We start from the raw sequence: 23,264 nt of genomic DNA on the forward strand, positions 1-23,264 counted from the left end.
CAGGTCAGATTAAATCCAAACAAGGAAAACACAGGAGGCCTTCCTAGAACCAATTCATCCGCCACCTCACCTGATTTCACACCTCAGGGTGCTTCACGTGCAGTCCGTGTACAAACCACTCTTCCTAATGAGTTTCACGTTGGATATTGTTCGACAGTGATGAAGGGGTGATTGACCTGAAAAGGCCAACAAAGCCAGCGTGTTCTTAGAATCACCAGGAAAATACCACCCTCGCTTTTTCTAAACACATCTGATTACTGCTGGGGGAAAAAAAACAGCTAGCGTGGGAAAGAAAATATCAGAACAGAACAATCTGTCCTTTTTCCTGCATGTACACATGCTGGATGATAATCCGAACACGGCAGTACTGAACATCCATTCATCATTTTTGACCGCAGTCCTCGCCTTAATCCTGTACACAACATCTTGTATGCTGTATCTTTATCCGATAGAGTCCAAAAATAAACCCGGCTAGCGGTGAAAGTGACCTGAAGTGTGTCCAGTATCTCCTCCACAATGTGCTCCACTCTCCTCCTGACTCTGACCTCTCTGTGTTAGTGCAGTTAAAGGTGAATGCCACTCAAATGAGAATCAAAGTGACAGCCCAGTCAGCGTTTGTTAACATGTAGAGCACCCTGCCTGCACCCTATAAGACTGTAATTCGGCTTGTCATATCACACTGTACAGCCTGGAGCTACTGTAGGAACCCGCTTTGTTGACTAATACTGTTTGGATGACTGAAGGAATAGTTGGAGGGAACTTTTAACGACCATCGGCGACATTTGCTTTAAAGGAGCACTCCACCAGTTTTACACATAAAGTTCAGTTTGAAAAGAACTGCTAAGTAGGGGTGGGACAAAATATGGCAATATATCGTCGTCCTGACTCATACAATTATATTATCAATGGGTTGCTGCCAAATATTGATATTTTTATTTACAAATAAACACATTTCCCAGCAATTTTGACTCACTGCATCATTACTTAATGTGTCGCGTATCGTATATCGCATCGTGTATCGCATCGTGTATCGCATCGTGTATCGTAGTGCGTATCGTATCGTATCGCGCTTCGTATCGTGTATCGCATCCCATCGTGTATCGCATCGTGTATTGCATCGTGTATCGTAGTGCGTATCGTATCGTATCGCGCTTCATATCGTGTATCGCATCCCATCGTGTATCGCATCGTGTATCGTATCGCGTATCGTAATGCGTAACGTATCGCACATCGTATCGTGTTGTGGATCGTATCCTGTATCGTAGCAAAAAAACATTTTACATTTTACTATGACAATTAAGCACTTCCTCTAAGATTTGCGCCTCAAGTCTGGCTTCTTCTTAACTGCAACAGAGCAGAGGATCGTATTGCAGTCATTTAAATCATCAACTGTTATCTTGGAATATCCTGTCATCTTTGTTCTGCAAGGTTGAGGGATATTGTCATAAGAAAATGTGGAACTTTTAAAGACATTATCAAGTTGCATTCTGGGAAATCTAGGACACATTCATTAAAGTCAGGATATATTTGCCTCTGCTGCTTTGATTTTTAACCCCTTAAATGATCAATTTTCCTGTTGCATTCATGTGTGGAAAAGCTCTGGATCGATATTATTCAGATTGAATTAAATTTAAGAGTGTTTAACCTCTACAAAATCCCTTGAATCTACAGTATGTTCCATTTAATTCCATGAAACGTCAATGAACATACAAAAAGCAGCACTTGTCCTTGAAGACTCATGTTGTGATCATTTTGAGTATTCCAATTAGGAATGCAAGCAAACTACAGAACAAAACAGGACTTAATGTTTCACAAAGGCGAAAAAGAAGCATCACTACTCCGCATTTAGCTCACAGATACCACACATTTATTTAACAAGCGCCTTTGCGATTGATGTGAGGATGAATACAGCTTTCTCTGTTCGAGACGCAGCAGTCGTCGCATTTGGAATCAGGATTAGTCTGCAGAACAAAAATGAAAGTAAAAATTTTCCCTTCATGTTTTCTTGTTTTCATACGCTCGGATTGCTAGCAGCGCATGGGAATGAAAACAGAAGACGTAATGGAATAGACTCACGTCAGTAAACGCAACACTAGCTGGGCATATTAGCTCTCCAGTCATGTTATCTTTCATAGGGAACTGGTTATAAAACAACACAGAGGACGTCTTCAAGTGTTGCCTGACAGCTTATATTCCATTTTCTGGGCCAGAATAAATCACAGACCTATTGATTCTCACAGGATCCTTTCCAGGAATCTGTGTACATTATCACATCGCTCTCAGGGAGGCAGATATGTGACCTCATTTCTGTGTTCTTCAGGATCTCTCCTGAGGCTCTCCAACAGCAGGGATGATGAATGTTTACATTACTATACCTTGAGACCCAGGCCACGGGATGTACTGCGAAAAATCATATCAGATGTTGCATAGATTCTCCGCAGTAATCTCATCACATGTGACACTCATGCAAAATCCTTAAGACTGGGTTTTAATATCAATCTGTCTATTTACTTTCAATCTGCTTTAGCGAGCGCTAAAAGCCAGAGTGGCTCTGTAGCTTGTAGCTAGCTAAGAGCTAAGAGATGGATTATAAGCAGCTGTACGAGCCTTGCGATTGGCTGACGGCTTCAGTTGTCATGGTTTTCATCCCTACAGATGGCCATGGTTACCGTGGCGATGGCAGCAGGATCAGCATCGGCAGCATCACAGGGAAGAATATGCAAAGTGCGCTGGAACTCTACATCATCACTTCTCTGTAACCTTGTCGGGCATGAGGAGACGGAAAGTGTGAATGCTTCCGCTCAAACAGGAGATTCTTAAAAGCGTCTAAACACTTCCTGCATGTCCACTTAAAGCACGAAAACATCCGAAAAATTGATACAATTTGCTTAAACAAATCAACGTTCTCTGCTTTTGTTCGCTTGTTTCTCCATCAGAGATCACCGGGGTCAGTGCAGCGGGTATAAGCTCCTCTCACGCCCCAGAATGGCAGCTCCATCTGTCAGCCAACCTCCCCGGGACCTTTCGCATGCTCATCAGAACAACTGGCCCTCTCTGCAGCAACTATACATACATTAACATCATGCAGTAAGTGAGACCGTATACAAGCTTTTTCCAGATAATTTTGTTCATCCATTGTAGCTAATGCGTCCAAATCTGTCTTAAACTTCACTGATGAACAAATGTATATTTTTGCTTCTTTCAGAGTAACCTACCTGATAAATAAATCCTTTACTGTGGTCCACTGTCAGCATGGTGCTCCTCCTGTCAAGTCGGGGCAGGTTGCCCGCTAACTCCCCTTGTGCTTGCGGCAACGGTAAGACGAGAGGCTAAGGCTCAGGGCCCGAGCCCCGCTCTGAACTCACAGTGTGTGTTTGTGATTGTGAATGAGAGTCAGACACAAGAGCAAGAAAGAGATAGCTCCTGAGTGAAATCCCCTCCTCTCCTCAGCCGCTCTCCTCAGCCGCTCTTCCCATGCTGGAACACGGCAGCAACCTCACTCCAGAAAACACGAAGACACAACATAAAAACAAAAGCAGGGAGCTCGGCGCAGCTCCGACTCTTCCTCTGCCTCTGTCTCTCCCTCTCTGCCTCTGACGGCTTTCATCCAGGGTAGCATCAAATGTTTCTGACAAGCGTCCATCCGCCAATCCCCCCAGAGAGATTAGCGCTCTGACATCACCGATGCTGTGCACAGTTCTGCTCTGCTGAGCCTCAGATCGCTGTGGCTCTGTTACCTAAGAGGAGCCTGAGGTCGCGGGGAGTCAAACACCATCTTGCACGAGGGGGGCTTCGCAGAGCCCCGGCGCAGCTCGCGGCTACACGTGCTGCAGTCACAACACAGCTCAAGGAGAGGAGGGTTGGCGCTGCAGACCCACTGTATACAGTATGTGCATCTTTAAGTGTGTGTGTGCCTACCTGAGGCGAAGAAGCTGCTCTCTGGTTGAAGTGCATCGTCAGCGATACTGTGATCCAGGCATGGTGTGCTGGAAACACATCCGGAGGAACAAGCAGCTATTTCTGCTGCCTTTGTGCTTCATGTCATCTGATATTTCTTGAAGTTTTAGTATCAAAGACGACATTTAATATGCTCCATATTCACCGGAGAAGACAGTCAGATCATATTTAACACCACACAATCTCAAGTCCTAAATGCCTCCTTATGCCGCCTCATCTGTCACTCAGAGAAGTTCACCTTCTACCTTCCTCCATGCCCTCTTCTTCCCCCTCTCCGCTGACACCGCTATAATTAACCATGCAAAAGAGCACAGCCCTTTCAAGCTCCTCGCCGCGGCTGCAGGGAGGCTTCCTGCCTGCCGCCTGCCTGCCAGTTTTGCACAGTTGGATCACCGAATGAAACAGCGATTTCACACTGATCCAAGAACACCACGCTCAAAAGAACAGGCCCGGGCGGCTCCGTTCGATTTCCTCCTTCTGTTCTCGCTCATCTCCTCGAGTACGGACAATCAACCAGCCCTAACTGGTCAACCTGGCAGAAGGCCTGCTGTTATGTCAGGGATTGTAATTAGGAGCACACCAGGCGAGTCCAAGTCTAATCCATCCAGGACCGGGTCCGCTGGAGTCAAGTCAAGACGCTGACGAGGGTTCAAGATCTGCATCAACCTAGCTTAGCAGGATGAAAAGTTAGCCTAGCTTATATTCCAATGATCTCACAAAGGAGTACACTGCAGTGATCTAAAAACAAAGGTGACAAATCACCCTGCGTCCTCACAATAACTGGGGTTGTAGTTCGAGTAAGGCAAGGTTCCACAATTTGGCCACTGGCACACACTTAGTGCTCAGCCTTGTCCTCACTCTGGCTCTCAGCCCACCGTTGCATAAGCAATATTTTGTCAGAACAGATGACAGGCATGCATCGGCCTCGATTGTCTGTTTACACTTCTCACATTTGCCTTCTCACTTCATTCCCATTATCTATTATTTACACAGCGTGTCGTCAGCCGCGCGCCGCCGGCGCCAGATGCATGGCGACATGTGTGACAGTCGTGATCTGAAAATAAATGACATCTGCTGCACAAGCGGGCTAATAAAAGATATAAACAGAAAATAACAGCGGTTCAATTTTGCTGTAGATTATAGATTATAAAATATACGGATTAAAGGTCGAATGGGATCTGCCATCAGATCCAACAAGAAAATAAAGCAGCTGTCTAAAATCTGCCTGACCTTTGACCTTTTTTAGTTTGATTTAATACTGCATTGGTGGAGGCAGTGTTCAGATCTTTTGCTGAAGTAAAAATGACTGCATTCAAATTCCTAAAAATGTAAACGTTCAAGGTTACAATCAACAAAACATGCTTCAAATATCAAAAGTAAAAGTACTCTGCAGTAAAAGCTAGTTTAACAACTCTATATGCAGTTAGCTGCTTATTTAAAGGCTTCCCAACATAGACTCCTAACTCCTAATGACTAACGTTTCTCCAAATGAAAAGCTACTTAAATGAAACCACCTTCTATGCTTTGAGCGGAAATGTCTCTTATTGGATTGCTAACATTCCCATGCCCACATAGACTCTTAAGGGTTCACAGGCCAAACCAAAAAGGTTGGGAACCACTGATTTAAAAACAGCACCACCAAATAACCTATAAAGTTAGCATGGCCAACTTGTAAGCTTCTTGTAACACTTCTAAATCATAAAGCAACAATAGCATTCATTCAGATTTGTGTTTGTGTCCATCTGATGAACGCTAATCCAATATTCACAACTCCTTTCAACTTTCAAATGAGCGTTGTGATAATGAGGAGGACATGTGTAAATCCTCCTACATGTTTTATTTCATTGTATTACACAGCTGTGTTAAATACTTGATTCTGATTGGTTAATTACGGTATTCCGAGGTCTGTTATTTCTCGATAACAGACCGTTGTTATGAAGAACAGACTGTTGCTAAGGATGCGGCTCTAATCACACAATCCGGAGGACTAACTGTAATCATATCAATCCGCCGAAAGACGTCCGGTTAATTTGACATGGGTCTGTTTACAGAGGGAATAAAAAGAAGGTTCAAAGACGGCTACGACAGAGAGATTTACAAAACTGAAGACAGCACATGAAGTAAACATTAAAGGGAACACAGTAAGACGGTGAATGGAGAAGAAAATGTCAACAGATTCTGACAGTGACGAGAAAGAGATCCTCAATCAGGTGATGTGCTGATTCCTGCGGGCCAGTTCACCATCAGAGGAAATGTTGCCATTTAATGTGAGTAAAAACAGCTAGCTTAGCTCATTTTAATGTGAATTATATTAGCTCGGTTAGCTCATTTGAAGAAGGCTACAGAGTTAACCGAAATATATTCATTTTCAAATTAATTAAATCATTTCCAAATCATTATGTTCGCATCAGGGTCCTGCTCACCCAGTCGGGGTTCCACTCTCACTATACATTATCCCTTACTTATCTTGAACGATCAATTTTTTTCCTCATTGATTATATTGTGTTAAATGTCTAAACCTTTTCTTTGCCTTTGTAAAGCACTTTGAATTTCCTGTGTTTTAAATTTACCATATAATAACAGCTGCCTTGCCGTAAGTAGCAATAAAAGTACTCAAAATCAGTATTAAGATGCACAACAGTTTTTCCTTGTAACCTCTCTTCGATTACTCGGACCTTGCCCTTTAAATTTTGTATTTTATTACTTTTGCGATTGATTTTCTGATTGTACTCCTATGTTTTAAAACAAGTCTTTAATAAGTGCATTTTACTGAGTTGCTTTGGAGCAAATCAATGTGACATTTTGCCGGCCAAATGAAGAGAAGGAAAAATGTACTCACCACGTCTTTACTCTCTTGGGGACTTTGGTCCTGCAAGAAAAACAACATGAAGAAATCAGTCATCAGGACAAAATAAAGGCATGTGCATATTGGGATATGTGCATGTGAGGAAATCCCTTAACATGTAGTAAACTTGTCCCTATTCAAAACAACTGGCATGAGTAATGATGCATTCAGATGCAGCCCTTCCTGCTGTAAATAAAACATGCTCTCGTGTTTGACCTTGGGTACCTGGTAACCTGCTAGAATGCTGTTTAACCGGATAGTTTTGTTGTGTTTCCGAGGAATCCCTGAGATTCTCACCATGCTAACACCTCACATGCTCACACGCATCCTTGTGAAACCATGACAACGCATTTGCTTGCTGTGTAGGCGGAGGGACGAGGGAGAAGCGGCGATGAGTTACAATAAGAGGAAATCTACCACACTGCATTGAGACTGCAGGGGAAGCAGAACACAGCCATCCCACGCCACATCAGCCCCGGCAGGCTTCACTGTAAGCTCCGGAAAGTCCTCATGTAACACGTCCGCAAATAGAACAAACGAGGAGAGTATTGATCTGAGTCAATACCAATCGTTGCTATTAAACATGGTGAACACAAAGAGATTTATTTTTTCATCTCCGTCCTCTGTGCATCCGAGGCAGCGGACATTTTTTATCCTCCGTCTCTGCACAGTCTCACCTGAATGCTAATGAGGGGAGGGTGGCCGTAGAAGTGGGCTCTGCCGTCAAGTGGAGCAATGTGTTATGTTTGAGACAAGCTCGTTTGAAATTCTGCCAGTGGGTTCAATGAGCTCTGACCTGAAGGGAACACATATATCTACCCAGTCTCTTTTTATCTGATCTGTTTGTTCCCTGTAATATTTGATCTGTTTGTTCCTGTTACATTTGACCCGTACATACCCTGCTATATTTAACCTATTAGTTCCCTGTTTGTTCCCTGTAACATTTTACCATTATGTTCCATGTTTTATTTGATCTGTTAGTTCCCTGTAATGTTTGGCCAAGTTATTTCCCTGTAATATTTAACCTGTTGGTTCCCTGTTTGTTCCCTGTAACATTTAACCTGTTAGTTCCCTATTTGTTCCCTGTAAGATTTAACTTATTTGTTCTCTGTAATATTTAACCTATCTGCTCCCTATAATATTTAACCTGTTAGTTCCCTATTTGTTCCCTGTAAGATTTAACCTATTTGTTTTCTGTAATATTTACCCTGTTAGTTCCCTATTTGTTCCCTGTAAGATTTAACCTATTTGTTCTCTGTAATATTTAACCTGTTAGTTCCCTATTTGTTCCCTGTAAGATTTAACCTATTTGTTTTCTGTAATATTTACCCTGTTAGTTCCCTATTTGTTCCCTGTAAGATTTAACCTATTTGTTCTCTGTAATATTTAACCTGTTAGTTCCCTGTCTGTTCCCTGTAATATTTGACCTATTAGAACATTGTGTGTTCCCTGTAATATGTTACTTGTTGATTTCCTGTTACTCACCTGTAATATTTAAGCTGTTTGTGCCCTGTCTGTTCCCTGTAATATTTGACCTATTTGAACATTGTGTGTTCCCTGTAATATTTTACTTGTTGATTTCCTGTTACTCACCTGTAATATTTAAGCTGTTAGTGCCCTATTTTTTCCTGTAATATTGTACCTGTTTGTTCACTGTCTTTTCCTTGTTATATTTGACCTGTTATTTCCCCGTAATACTGGACCTGTTTGTTCCCAGTAATATTTGACCTGCTTGTTCTCTCTTTGTTCCATGTGATATCCAACATGTTTGTTCCCTGTTACTTTTGACCTGTTTTCTCCCCGTCATATTTGCCCCCTTTGTTCCCCGTTATATCTGACCTGTTGTTCTCGGCTTGTTCTCTGTTGTGCTCCACCAACATAACCCGATCCCACACAGGTCAGAGTATGTTTTGGTGAAATAAAGACTTTGGGATGTTTGGATAGTATCACTCAGTTTGATGGATGGTGGTTTCAACAGAGGGTAAGGATAATAACAGCACTATCATGAACACATGTGATTTCTTTTTCAAAGAATTTCTGTGATAATCAGTACAAATGGGTTATGAATAATGATCCATTGGAGCTCAACATAGAAAGATGGAAGACAGTGATCTTGTTACATCCAACTGATGAGGCATATTACCTCCCTCTGCTTCCTCACTGTCATGATCAAACACTTTATGCTCTCGTCTCAGTGTAACATCTTAGGCAGGCAGGTTTGTAAAGCAACAGCTTGACAGCAGGTTTCATAAACAGTAGGGTTTAAAACTGGGTCGATATGATTCGGCTGAAAGGCAACATGTTAAGGAGCCTTTGCGTGCAGGCAGCAGGGTACAGATGAATGACTGCTGTGTAACACTGTATCAACCTGTATCACAGATGCCTTCTGTGTGAAGGTGTAGGCGTTTGTAGCAAGAAAATGTCACCGTATCATCAGATATGAGCTGAGCACACGGTGGAAGCATGAATTTTGTTAATTTATAGTGCGCAACATCCATGTTTGTTTTGGTACCCATGAGGCACGCAACCAGTAAAGCAATCTAAATATGGGTCATTTTGAAACACAGGATATGATTCCTACACTGATGGGACGTTTAATCCAAACTGCTTCATTCTCAATACAAATTACATTAACCGATGACCAGCAGAACATGCACATGAAATGGATCATAACCACAACAATAGCGTGTCAATGTGGTCCTACCGTTGGTAAGAGCGGCTCCATTTGAGCTCCTTGATCCGTGATGTCCATCTTTTCTTCACCTCAGCTTCACAATAGACACGTCGTGATGCGCTACTCCGCTTCTGTCAAACGCTGGTAGAAGACGAGGTGGGCTGTTAAGTTATTTCTTTTCTTTTTTCTCTCTCTCCTTCTCGTCTTCCCCCCCTCACATTCACCGGCCGGGTTTTCTCAAATGGAGGTAGCAGAGCATTCCCGTCCTGCCCTACATAATTTACGCATGAAGGAGGGAGGTAGTGCTTCCCATCATCACACGCGTGTGCGCAGACTTTTGAATTTATTTGTGGGGGCTAATCCTTCTTAAATATGTATCACAGCCACACACTAGTGCATAGATTTAAATCTAAATGAGTGCACACTACCATGTGGAAATTCTCTTGTTATCGCCTATGCTAATCAATACAGGGGCATTTGGTTCACATAATTGATCATTTAAAGCGCCTCATCATGTGGAAATCTCCAACCTCCTCTTATAGGCGATGTTTTAGTTCAATAGGATGAAATCGAATTTCATCCACAGAGGTCATATCCCTCTTTTCCACTAGCAATAACAATACAACCATGTTGCCATGCCTTCCTAATGTAGACAACGTGCATTGTTTGAGCTACCATGTGGATTTTCTCATCCACCGGCCTGCGCCACACAGGCCCTCTGTTGAACAAAGCCGCAGCCATTATTGTAATCACAGTCTGCTTCAGCATTAAATATAAATCGTGTTTTAATGTATTACATTTTCCTTTTCGCGATAATCCTAGCTGCAGCAAAGCGCCAGCCATCCCATCGTTATTTGTAGCTGCAGCAGGAGCACGCGATGGTGCACCGGCAGCAGCATCCAGATTACACAAAGATGCTGCGGCACGGAGTTTATACACTGGCGCCCTCTTCTGGTGAAACGCCAGCATCGTCAGTAGAAGTTGGACTTCAGTAGAATTAGATTTACCCCCAATGCAATTGTGTTAGGCTAGCTCAAATCAGTGCAACGGAGCAACCTATTATTATATTACATGATCAATGTAGCAGAGGGCAAAAACATGCTGCTACTTGAGTGTGTTATAGTAAAGAAGATGAATGCAGCCCTTCAAAATAAAAGTGGCTTGTAGAATGTTTACCAGTTAGTCAAGGGCAGTGATTTCCCACTGATTTAATCATTGGCTCTTTTTTATTCATAGGATAACATGGCCTATTAATTAGCTTAAAGAGCTTTTAAATCCCTTCTTAAATTAAACTTTTATTGGCGAGCCTTTCCAGATTGTATCTGAATTTTAATTTCTTTTTTAAGAGTTCTTTTAAATGAACTTTACACTAAAAAATAAAAAATACTTGTTATATCTGCCTGTGATCATGATCTTAAGACCTGTCTGTTTTGCTTTGCTGCCTTTGTAAAACACGTTGTAACTTGGATTTTGAAAAGTGCTCTATAAATATATATTATTATTATTTATTATTATTATTATTACTTTCTCGGGCATATTGGACCGAATCACAAGATCACAGTTAACTTTTCAGTAGATGATATTCACCCATAACTACATGTTTAATTTGGATCTCTTCAGTGATTTGGGGGACCTCGGTCCATCCACCTGGCTTCAGCACCTGGGCCAGAGAGAGGTCCAGGATGTTGTTGTTGATCCGGATCCGGATCCGCCCAGCCAGGCGTCACAGCACCGACAAGATGGCCGAGAGTCCGGGACGAGAGTGAGGGAGGAAACAAAAACACTGGATAGATATCATCGCTGCAGAGGCAAGACCTGTAGAGCTGTCGAAGACTCGTTAGTGCAAAGATAAACGCTCGGGTGTGGGTTTGTTCAGGACTCGGATCTGCGGGTGACATTAGCGGGTATGCAGGCGAATTGTGACTCCGAGCGAGCGCGCGGACGGAACGTTTGTCAGTTTGTCTGCGTCGGCTAGCTAGCTAGCGCGCTAACCATGTTAGCTAGCTGACAACACCGTGAGCGAGAGAATACGCTTTCAGAAAGTGACAGTGAGGTAATTTAAACAATTCATAGTTGTTGCTACTTCTTCTTATCTGAGAGTTAAAATTTGTTGCTGCAGCAAAACTTCCCTGAGTGGGAGAGGTGGATTTAACGCTCGGCTAACTGGTTAGCAAACTAACTGCGGATTTCTTGTTGGCAGCTTCAGTTAGCAGTAGCAACGTCTGTTAGCCTGCTCAGCTGTTTTGGATGACTTGGGGTTGTTCCGACACAAGAGCAAGTGTGGAAGGACATATTCTGTGTACTTAGAGATACCTGGGACGGTTCTCAGTCGGACTGGAGGACTGCTAAGATTAACGGCACCACAGCCGGGACTGTAAACATAAGTCAAGCCGAGGAGAGCCCTGCATCGTCGGACGAGGGGCAAATCCAGTCAGCATCACCATGGCCCACTCTCCTGTTCAGGGTAACCTGCCGGGGATGCAGGTAAGATAAATGTCATTTGAAATTGTTTCGCAGTAAGTAGTCGAGTGCACTGCCGGAACAAAATGTTCACTCACTCACCCCCTGCTATGAGACTATCACTGCACACCAATGAAACTCTGTGATTTGGGGCATCTAAATACACCTCGTGAAATCTCACACTCTCGCGGCCGGAAGTACTTTAAAGAACATGAAGCAGCAATATGTTGTTTATAAATTCTGCAATAGGCTGGAAGAAGTCATAATTAAATTTTTTTAAAAACATGACTAATAGAGTCTAATACAGAAGCTGTCATTTGTCAAAACACACCTGAAAGTTATGTCGGCTATATCGTCATTATCTGTTATCACCATGTTTCCAGTGTCCCTGAATGCAGCATGTTTGCAACAGAAACATTAAACTCAAAATTGCGATATTTCAGTTACGGCTGGACTATATGGCCGAAACGCTACATCACGATATAGGATTTTTCAGATCTCAATAACGATATATATCACGATATAGCATGTTTTCTGGTAATTTAATAAATAGTAAGTGCATATGGAATAACCACATGGTAAAGCCTATTTTTGGATAATCCTGTTTAAATGAAATGCTTAACAACTAAAAAGTTTGAGCAGAGCTTGAGTTCCTTTCTGCTCGTTAATGTCCATGTTAATAAACAGCGCCTCCCTCTATGGTTCGCTCCAGGTTCACTCCCACGTGCGAGGATTAGAACGTGAAAGCGTTGTCAAAATGATGTCAAAATAGCTAAAAAAAAAGCAGTTCAGCTGCTGGCTTTGTGACATCACGGTAGAGACGATATAGAAAAACACATACGACAGGCATTTTTGTTTTAGCGACATATATTGTCATATTGCCCAGCCCTAATTTCAGCCATGACTTGTAAGCACTAGATCTCTCTGGGCCCCCTCTACAAAGAAACTATTCTGCACACATGAGCCTCGTTCTTGCTTCTGCTGCTATCTTTAGGATTTTTGCCTGTAGGGGATAATTGTGTTGGGTAGATAACTAGAGGAGATAACTGCACCTAATGCAAACTGCTTCATGCACCAGATTATAGTCCCTTTGCAGGCTTGTTAGCAGATGCATGCAGATTCTGGATCTGGGGGAGGGTGCATCAGAGGCACTGCAGGGATTTTGGCACAAGTGACGGCTTTGGTCCAATTAGAATGTAATAAGTCAGACAGTCAAGATTGTTCTGAGCCGCTCTTTTCCATAGGTCTCATCGCTGTTTAGTTTCATGGCATCGAAGAATTCTTCCTTGGTGACATAAGGATGCATCCCTTCTTGCGTAAGGCAGCAAGTTTCGTTTTTAGCCATCTCAAAACGGGCGTTTTGACCCTTTCTCGGCTCAAAAGAGGTCATAAAAGGAAGTTGTTTTTGTCGGTGCCGGCACTTGTGTTTCCCACATATCAGCCTCTGGAGAGTTAAGACATTTTAGTTCACTTCCTGCAGTGTTCAAGTGTTTCAGCCATCACTCAGATGCACATGTTACAGTGTGCTGCTCCAGAAAGGTTGGAAATAGGGCACTGTTAAATCAGAGTTTAGGACCCTTTTCAATCATTGTTTTGTTTGTTGCAGTGCAGCAGGGGGTTGAAAGCATATTTTGTTACTTAAATCATTTTAACCTGCATGTTATGCATTGTTACACTCTTTCCCTTTCATTCTCCTGTGTTTTTTTTCTGTGTACACAAACACAAGGTGTTGCAACGAGTGAATTAATGTATCCTGTAAGAATGGCACCCTGCTGGTGTTTCCGATTGACTCCCAAACATTCAGTTCTTTTCATTCCTTTTTTCTTTCTTTTTTTTTTGGTTTTAATCCGCCTTCCCCTTTCCTCCCCCTGCTTTGTTTTTCCCCTCCAATGACCGCCAGAACGCCAAAGCTGACCCGGAGGAGCTGTTCACAAAGCTGGAGCGCATTGGCAAGGGCTCGTTCGGCGAGGTGTTCAAAGGCATCGACAATCGCACGCAGAAAGTGGTGGCCATCAAGATCATCGACCTGGAGGAGGCGGAGGACGAGATCGAAGACATTCAGCAGGAGATCACGGTGCTGAGCCAGTGCGACAGCCCCTTCGTCACCAAATACTACGGCTCGTACCTGAAGGTGAAGTTTTGAACACGCATAATAATAAAAGATGGAGATACAAGTTCAGCTTCTTGGCATGTTTCTCCTCAAAGTGAGCAAATTGGATGAGACAGAAAAGGATTTCTCTCCCTCTACCCACTTTTCCCCTGAATAATCCTAAATTAAAAAGGGATTAGCCTCAGACGACTTCAGACACCCACCAAGCCCTTATTAATGTCATCACGGCTTGTTTACGAACACCTGACGACTCGAAATAAGCCAGCAGCCACCTCACGGAACGAAACAAACGCGCCACAGAACTTAATAATGACCCCTTGTCGTCGTCACTGACGGCTCGCTCTCCTCTGCTTTTCTCTCTCCAGGACACAAAGTTATGGATCATCATGGAGTATTTAGGCGGAGGCTCGGCGTTAGATTTGGTAAGTTATTTCCTGCATTGTGTTTTTTGTTGCACTTGGCTCCATAATGTCGCTCAAAAGGACAAAAAAAATATCAGGAATTCCGTGTGAAAATATCGCAGATCATAGCTGCAGTAGCTACGGGGAGCGACAGAAATAGCATTAGCTTCTAAAGCTAAGGCTTGACTGCTTCTGTTCATCCCTGCCTTAAAATAGTTGTGAAGTTTGAGGTTCCATCAGCAGATTTTATGGTGCAGTTGCTAATTTTAAAACTGCAAAATAAAGTAGTAAAGTGGCCTAAAGCAGGTGTGCAGTTGCAGGAGAGTCTTACAATCGCCTCTAATACAAACTGTTGATTCTTTACAAGCTGATCTTTATCTCTATTTGCTGCTCCGATTAAGTGTAAAGTAAGATCAATCAGTCAGTTACCTGCTGAGGAGACACCCTAAAGCATTTTCAATGTTACCCTTTTTTTGATGGTTTAAATGATCTCCACGCTCATTAAAGTTCTTCCACTTGCCGTTTGATGCCGCTCCCCTGCTTGTTTTCCCTGAAGCTTAACATTTCATTAAATGGGGGGAAAAAATATCTGTTTCAGGAAAGGCAGGACACCTTACTATAATCTATTTCAGGGAAAGCTGAATCGGCTTTTTATACATTGTGTGATTTGTGTAGTTAGGGCAAAATCAGCTCTTGAAACCAGATTTAACTGATGTCTGTGGGGTTTGGTTTTGTGACGCTTAAAGTGCCAAAACTTTCATTAATTCCTTCTTAAGACTTTTATCAATTAAAAAAACAAATGTGTTACATGTTTTGATGCCAAAATGGCGAGAGATGGACCTTTTGTTAAAGAGTCAGATCCTCTGTTTAACCAGAAGCAGCAGCTCTCTTCATCGCCACCAGACTCCATTGATAAAAACAGTAATTTTACCTCGTAGAACACGGGAGTTGCTGATGGTCTACCGCTGCCTCGATCGGTTAGTTTGACGTGTAACGAGGCAGCGGTAGACCAGCAAGTCCCGTGTTCTGTGAGGTAAAATTACTGACTCGTGTACAAGTACAAAAAAAAAAGCTCCTCAATTATAGTAACATTTGTTACTTCCACTTCTGATAAAAAACAGTTTCACAAAAAGGCAATCAAGTGGGAGCAAATAGTACATTTGCTGGGGACTATATTCTGCGGCGGATTAATCCACAACTGGTGTCCTAGTTGGTATTTGTTACACATGGGATTTGTAGACATTAAGAAAGGTGAACTGCTCCTTTAATGTAAATCAAAGTTGTGTATGTTGTTTGAGATAAGCTACATATGCTATTGGCATTTATCACCATGCGCCTTAGGCTCAGCCGACCCCCGCAGCTCATGGATTTTGTTTGTTTCTCTTCCAAAGATGGAGCCCGGAGCTCTAGACGAGACCCAGATCGCCACGATCCTGAGGGAGATCCTGAAGGGCCTGGAGTACCTGCACTCTGAGAAGAAGATCCACAGGGATATCAAAGGTACCAGACCCGCTGAGAGAGTGCCGCTATTAGAGGAGATCACATAGCAAGTTAATGGTATTGACGTCTACTCACGGTTTCATTCATTATATAGTTTGTGTTCCATCGGGGGAATCGCAGCCGCCGCTCGCTAAAAGGCTTCTGACATTCGTTCCCTCTTTATTAAATAAATCGGTGATGCAGATAAACAGCGTTGACAGAAGTGTCCGATGATGCGGTGAGGCTTCTCACTCGATGTGTCGGAGCTGGATCTCATCATCTTCCATCTGTCCCGCCCCCCCCCCCCACAGCTGCCAACGTGCTGCTGTCCGAGCAGGGAGAGGTGAAGCTGGCGGATTTCGGCGTGGCGGGACAGCTCACGGACACGCAGATCAAACGCAACACCTTTGTTGGGACGCCCTTCTGGATGGCACCTGAGGTCATCAAACAGTCGGCCTATGACTCCAAGGTAAGGGTCAAAGACAGTGTGTTGTATGGTATTGTGGCAGAAAGCAGGACACTGATTATTTATGCTGTGTACACCTCCACTTTCACACCGAATACTGTGATAACATACTCAGGGTCGAGGGTCACATAACCAACTTGGGCTGCCAAGCTAGCATTACCCCTAGCCAAGCTTCTCTTGTTTTATTATAGCTTCCCTGGCTGGTATCCCTTGTTTACTTCTATTTTCTCTGGCTAGCTTCCCTTGTTTACTGCTAGCTTCCCTCACGAGCTTCCCTTGTTTACTTGTAGCTTCCCTCGATAGCATGCCTTGTTTACTGCTAGCTTCCCTTGTTTATTTCTAGCTTCCCCCGGTAGCTTCCCTTGTTTACAGCTAGCTTACCTCGCCAGCTTCCCTTGTTTACTGCTAGCTTCCTAAGCTAGCTTCCCTCATGAGCTTCCCTTGTTTATTTCTAGCTTCCCCCGATAGCTTCCCTTGTTTACTGCTAGCTTCCCAAGCTAGCTTCCCTCATGAGCTTCCCTTGTTTACTTGTAGCTTCCCTCGATAGCTTGCCTTGTTTACTGCTAGCTTCCCTTGTTTACTGCCAGCTTCCCTCGCTAGCTTCCCTTGTTTACTGCTAACTTTCCTCGCTAGCTGCCCTTGTCTACAGCTAGCTTCCCTCGCCAGCTTCCCTTGTTTACTGCTAGCTTCCCTCGCCAGCTTCCCTTGTTTACTACTAGCTTCCCTAGCTAGCTGACCTTTGCCTTGCAGGTCGAGCTGCCTCCCTCTAGTCTTGATCTTGGAACCCCTCCATGCACAACATCTCCATTACCTCTCTTAGTTCCTTTAAATATTCCGTGTCTTTAAAGTATCCAGCTGGCTAATGAGGGTGTTTTGTCTCTGGAGCTCTCTCGGCTTCCTCTCCACGTCTGATATTTTCCCTGCGGATGAGGTATTCAGCCGTGGAACAACATAGATCGACAAAAAGTCGGAAGCCGAGATGCTTTCACTTCACAGACACGTTGATCGACTCAAAGGCTTGTTGAGTGCATTGCATTTCTATGAGCTCTATTTAAAGTGACGCGTCTTTCCGTCACTGCTCTGACAGTCACTATTACTGACTGCTGTGCACCTGGTTGTGCTCTTACTGCAACAGGCAACCATGAGCATTTAATTAAGAGTGCTTTTATTACCGCGGCTTTTTTTTTTGATGTGCAGCCATTTACAGAAGCCTTTTATTATGAAGTTCGTCGTGTTTTTGGCTGCTGTCCCTTCTCACTCACACTTCGTCAGGTGGTTATTTTGAGCACCCTTTCTGGCTGCCGTGCCCACTTCTGATGAAAGGTCAAACATTTCTACTGAGGTGCTGAGATTCATTTGCTGCTCTCACAATGAGTGCATCTCAATGGGGAAAAGTTTCCATTTTTAGATCAGGAGAATTAAAAAGCAGGAGAGATGAAGTACGGAGGCTGAGGGGGGTCATACAGGGAGATGTATGCAATACTAGCAGCTGTGCTTGTTTGTTTACTTGTATGTTTTGGTGTCCAGGCTGATATCTGGTCTCTGGGCATCACGGCCATCGAGCTAGCGAAAGGCGAGCCGCCGCACTCGGAGCTCCACCCCATGAAGGTTTTATTCCTCATCCCAAAGAACAACCCGCCCACGCTGGAGGGCAACTACAGCAAACCGCTCAAGGAGTTCATCGAGGCCTGCCTCAACAAGGAGCCAAGTTTTGTACGTAGTTTGTCATATTTACGGACTACTTTTTTCCCCCTCGAATTTAAGTCGCTCACTTCGATTTGTTTCCACAGAGGCCGACCGCCAAAGAGCTGCTGAAGCATAAGCTGATCGTCCGGCACGCGAAAAAGACCTCCTACCTGACCGAGCTGGTGGACAAGTACAAGAGGTGGAAGGCGGAGCAGTCCAGAACCACAGAGTCCAGTTCTGATGAGTCGGACTCGTAAGTAAACACCCTGCTGAGGGAGATAAACACACTCTCTCACAGCTTCCCTCCCACATTAGTTATGATGAGCTCTAAGCGCTTAACACGCATGACTTCATTACTCACCCCGGTGGATGCTTCAAAGCCTCTTTTAATATCCAATCAGGGAGCAGGACGGGCAGGCGTCGGGCGGGAATGACTTCGGCAGCGACGACTGGATCTTCACCATCCGAGAGAAGGACCCCAAGAAGCTGCAGAACGGGGAGGGGCAGTCGGGATCAACAGACCAGGTTGGGATTATTCTTCATGCTCTGATTTTGTGTCTGAATCTGACACGAACAGTCGCTTAAACTGTGAACTATTACACAAGAAATGACCCGTGTTATTTGGAGGCTGTGCTGATTTAAAAAGGACCCCTAAGGTGAAGCTGCACTACTTTAATTTCCTTCCATTCCCCATGCGCTCATCTCTCGCTCTCTCTCTCTCTCTCTCTCTCTCCTTCTCATTACAGACAAAAGACATTCCAAAGAGGCCTTATTCACAGAGCCTGGCCACAGTCATCTCTCCTGCATTAGCCGAGGTAAGCTCTGAAGTCTTTCACTGTTGTTTTTTGACTATATCATTTAACCAGAGTAAGAATTTTAGTCACCTGGTGAGCTAAAATTAGCAGCTCAGCTTGCAGCTGGTATTTTTTGGTACTGGTACATGATTGGTCGGTACCAAAAGTACCGATAAGCTCATGGACAAACGGTGCTCCTATCTGTATTTAACGTTAAAATTGCGTCTTATTTAATGTCGTTTTCATTCAATCGTTTCACTCTAACGTAGCTGACAAAGCCGCCCACATCGGGCAATGACGTTGTCGTCATCTCGTACTGGAGAAAGTCTAGTAGGCAGAGTGTTAGCTAATGCTAAAGCCCTTGCTAGCGTTACTGTTGGTGCATTCTCAGCGCAGCCTACGAGTCTCGGTGGCTCCAATGGCATTTGAGGATTAGCCAAACTAATAATGTAGTTAAAACGCATGGTTCTTATAAATAAGCCTGTAGTAATTCAGTCACTTTTGTTAGCTAGCTTCGGTTGTTAGCGCTTCTAAGTTATGTTCCAATTCAGTTCATAGACAGCGTCAGTCAAGCAGCAGCCGTAGCTTCATCTGCGGTGTAAGCAGAAGTCAGAAACCCAAGTGAAACCCATTCTCCATCGCTGAACGATGGAAAATGACACAGGAAAAGGAGACAAAGCTGTCGCCATGGTTACTGTAAAGGATTTACTTCCCTTCAAACAGTGGAGTCCAGTTGGTTTAGGTGCGCTAATAACTGATGGCTCGCCTAAGTGTGAATTTTGAGTTGCCATGACAGCCAGAAAACTGTTTTTGTACTGCCTATGGTAACACTAATTTTCTTAACTTGAGAAGTGTTTTATTTTAGGTTTAAACCTTTTTTTTATTACCAGTTTTGCTTTTTGGGAAAGGTGCAGATGTCTGCAAATTATTCTCCCATTAAAAAAAACTGTTTGCAATGACCACTAAAGGAATGCTAACAATGCTAGAAACCAGCCAAACAAGCTAGCAGTAGCTCAGCTAGCAGGCCCTTCTCACGTCCACCAAAGAGCATTTGAAAAACACAGATTTTTACTTGAGACTGCCTTTTAGCTACGTTTTTCTGTTTTTTCTGACCCAGTCTGTTTGTTTTTGAGCGCATTAGACCTCTATGGATAATTCGGCTTCCACGAGAAACCTAGTTAACCACTGTACTAGTTCTATCAATCTAACCTCTGCCTCCTCACCTTTGTGCTCGCTCCCAGCTGAAGGCGAGACAGGAGCAGGTGAACGGGAACCCCATGGTCCTGGATGAGCTGAGGGAGGCCATCCTGATGGCTGAGGAGGCGTTCCCCGGCATCTCCGACTCCCTGGTGGCTCACATGGTGCACAGGCTCCAGAGGTATCACAATGCCTGATAATGGTGATGCAGATGTTAACATTTTAATTAGTACATGATGATAATCTGCCGTTTTTGTGTATGTTTCTTGCAGTTTCTCCACAAGCAGGACGTCCTCCTCCTCCCCTTAGTCGCCGGCTCTTTGCCCCAGCCCTGCTCTCCCAGGCCCCCACCTCCCCCACCACAACACCACATCCAGGTCAGGGGTCAAGTCATTCAATACCAGCTGACCGTGTTTGACCTCCCGTGTGGGTGGGGGAGCTTACCTAGCCTGTAAAAAAAAAATTACTGAACTCCAATGCGGAGGATAAAAACACAAGAGACTCTGGAGAGCTTCTTTTCGCCAGACGCTCGGTGGGACAAGACTCAAAGTCAGAGCGGCCCACCGTCGGACTCTGCAAGACTTCTCGGAGACTCGACGAGGAACGACTTCTTCTTCAACCCCCCCCTCCCCCCTCTTAATGCAGGCGTCATATCCCCAGAACCTCTGACAGCATGCTTGATGAACCTGCAGGGATACGATCTTTTGTGTGCAAGCTGCGTGCGTGCGTGCTTAAAACAGGCACCTTTTTGCGAGCGTGTTCGTGTGCGTGCTCTCGCGTATGTAAGAATCCCTGTTAAGGCAAATTGCAGCATTCTTAATGAAACCTCAGGTAAAGTGCTTTAAGTGGATTTCGAGGCAGCGGGAGAAGAAGAAGAAAGAGGAGGAGGGTGAAAGGGGAAGAGGGGGTCGCCATGCTGTACATGATTTAGCGGGAAATGAATCACTGTGTACAAAATGGTCATGCGCATTTTGTAGATATTGATGATGTTTAAAAAAAAAAAGTAGATATTTAAAGATTTCAGAGTTACTCCAACAGACGGAACAGAAAATGCCTTGCCTTTTTGAGATACACACATCTTCGTTCTGGCATTTCATCGAGCGTTTGTTTTCTTTTACTCGTCCGTGAGTGAGATTCAGTATCCATCAGTGTTCTTTCAAAACGACTGAGTTTCAATCTTCCATTTCAATCATCGAACTAACTAAGATACTAAGTTGTTTAGCGGCTGAGTTTTCCTTTGTTTTTTCGTAGGCAGGGGGAGAACTCCTACCTGTGTTTATGTTTAGACAATTTAAGTGACGTTTGGAATTGTTTAGGACGAGACTGAAGGTAGGTCTGTGGCTCTTAAATAGCAGTATTCATTCGGACAATGATGGGCGGCTGATATCATAAGAAGTATTATTTTTCCTTTTAAGCTACTTTCAAGGCAATCACATCATGACTCTCGCTCATGGCCAAACTCAAGCGTAGATCAGGTGCAAGAAAAAACCGACGCCATCCTCATCTCCTTCGCTCCACACATTTCTGTTCTCACTTCCACACCACGCTTAGAAGTGCCATGTCCTCTCTCACCACACGTTTTGTAGTATGATTTGCACCTTTTATTTTTTTTTTAAAGTTCAGATCAGTTTTGTTGCACTTTGAAAGTGTGTCGAGTATTTAAAGAGACCTGTACGACGAGGAAAAAAAAGACAAAAAGAACAAAGTTGCTAATAGCCATGTTTTACTATATATGTTTACTTAAGAGTTCCAGAATTTACTACTGTGCTAATGCAGCAATAATGTTGGGGAGTTGCATCAAGACGCACTTGCCAACACAGGGATTGAAAGAAATGAAGAAATATCAGATATTTTTATAACTGCAAAGAGTTAAGTATGGAAATATGGAATGCTTTATGGATATGGGCACCTGCCTTTAGGCAAAAAATATCTATACCTTACAGAAAAACATATGCTACGGAAATAACTACAAAATGTGTACATTTGGTCTCCTTTATCATAGCTGACAGTTTATAGTACTGTATATAATCTTTGCTTGTGTCATTTGAGAATTCCCAAGTTAAATGTAAGCTCCTTGTAAGCTTTCAAAGTGACATGAGAAATAAAGATCTAATGCTAACTGAGGGCGATGTGCGCATGCGTCATTTGATTTGTTTGTAGCTAATTTAAAGCTGTGAAATTTAGTTTGATCCATCCATTATCTATACCGCCTATCCCAGCTGTCATTGGGCGAGAGGCGGGGTGCACCAACCACAACCTTTCACACTCCCATTCACACCTATGGGCAATTTAGAGTCCCCAATAAACCTAAAGAGCGTAGCTGTGTTCGGAATGCTGTATAAAGCATATACTATATACGGCATACTGCGTTCGGCGGTAGTATGTAGTACGGAGGAGCTTTTCAAATTCATTTTCCAGTATGCAACGCCAGGCGGAAGTAAACAATAACCGCCGCTTCTTTAGCTAAAGCGCCCCCTTCTGCTGGACTGTGCTGCTATCCGTCATTTCAACTGCCGCTGTGAAGTTCCAGCGCTTTGCATTGTGGGAAACAGCAAGCGAGGTAGACTGGTCCGATGCATACTGGAGATTTTTTCCGAATCAGTACGACATCTGGGTATTTTTGGCAAACTGCACATTTTGCTTTTGTTTGCATACTACACTTTGGCCAAATCAGTACGTACTGCTAGTATAGTGTGGCATTTCGAACACAGCACGACTTTGGACTCTTTGGGGAGGAAGCTGGAGTACCCGGAGGGAACCCACACATGCACGGGGAGAACATGCAAACTCCACCTTCTTCTGTGAGGTGACAGCGCTAACCAGTGCACCACAGTGCGGCCCCATGTAGTTTGATATCTTAATTAAAAGTTTAATTTGTACGGATATTTATGGTCTTCAGAGGATTAAACATTTCATTTAGCTGTCTTTACCTCCAGCATGTATGCTGGTCTACGTGCTGCATAAGATGGTGAAGATGCTCAACATTGTACAACAGTTAGTTCCGACCAAGCAATCTGATTGGATAAGAGGCTGTTAATTAACATTACAGCAGACCGTGTACGTTTACATTGATCAAGCTGGTACCTCTGAATCACACAGCAGACTCTGATTTCACTGGTTGATGATACATTGAAACATACAGATATATGTTCATGATACTGTGGTAACCTGTAGACACAGAGGAGAATGTTTGGG

General features: G+C 43.7%; 2 protein-coding genes across 4 annotated transcripts in view; one reads left to right on the forward strand and one right to left on the reverse strand.

Annotated features, from left to right (window-relative positions):
- The window catches only part of LOC138603393 (sodium-driven chloride bicarbonate exchanger-like), a 44,806-nt gene extending 34,989 nt beyond the window's left edge, over positions 1-9,817 (reverse strand). For 2 of the 3 annotated variants that reach the window (XM_069675143.1, XM_069675145.1), the window contains exons 1-2: positions 9,507-9,816; positions 6,797-6,826 (exon numbers count right to left, since the gene is read on the reverse strand). In XM_069675143.1, the coding sequence (XP_069531244.1) occupies positions 6,797-6,826; positions 9,507-9,554 (78 nt within the window). In that variant the 5' untranslated portion in view covers positions 9,555-9,816. Of the gene's footprint in view, positions 1-6,796; positions 6,827-9,506 lie in introns of all 3 variants that reach the window. The other variant, XM_069675144.1, reaches the window with a different exon arrangement.
- Positions 9,818-11,223: 1,406 nt separating this feature from the next.
- stk24b (serine/threonine kinase 24b (STE20 homolog, yeast)) lies at positions 11,224-22,196 on the forward strand. The gene is made up of 11 exons (XM_069675360.1): positions 11,224-11,960; positions 13,837-14,067; positions 14,412-14,468; positions 15,839-15,947; positions 16,238-16,395; positions 17,920-18,105; positions 18,183-18,331; positions 18,480-18,603; positions 18,825-18,893; positions 20,114-20,250; positions 20,342-22,196. Exons 1-11 carry the CDS (start codon positions 11,919-11,921, stop codon positions 20,376-20,378), a joined length of 1,299 nt encoding a protein of 432 aa, XP_069531461.1. The 5' UTR covers positions 11,224-11,918; the 3' UTR covers positions 20,379-22,196.
- Positions 22,197-23,264: the final 1,068 nt, after the last annotated feature.

Source organism: Semicossyphus pulcher, unplaced genomic scaffold (genome assembly GCF_022749685.1).
Source record: "Semicossyphus pulcher isolate SPU_LCO1_2020_fin unplaced genomic scaffold, fSemPul1.0.p SCAF_24, whole genome shotgun sequence".
Taxonomy (NCBI): Eukaryota; Metazoa; Chordata; class Actinopteri; order Labriformes; family Labridae; genus Semicossyphus; species Semicossyphus pulcher.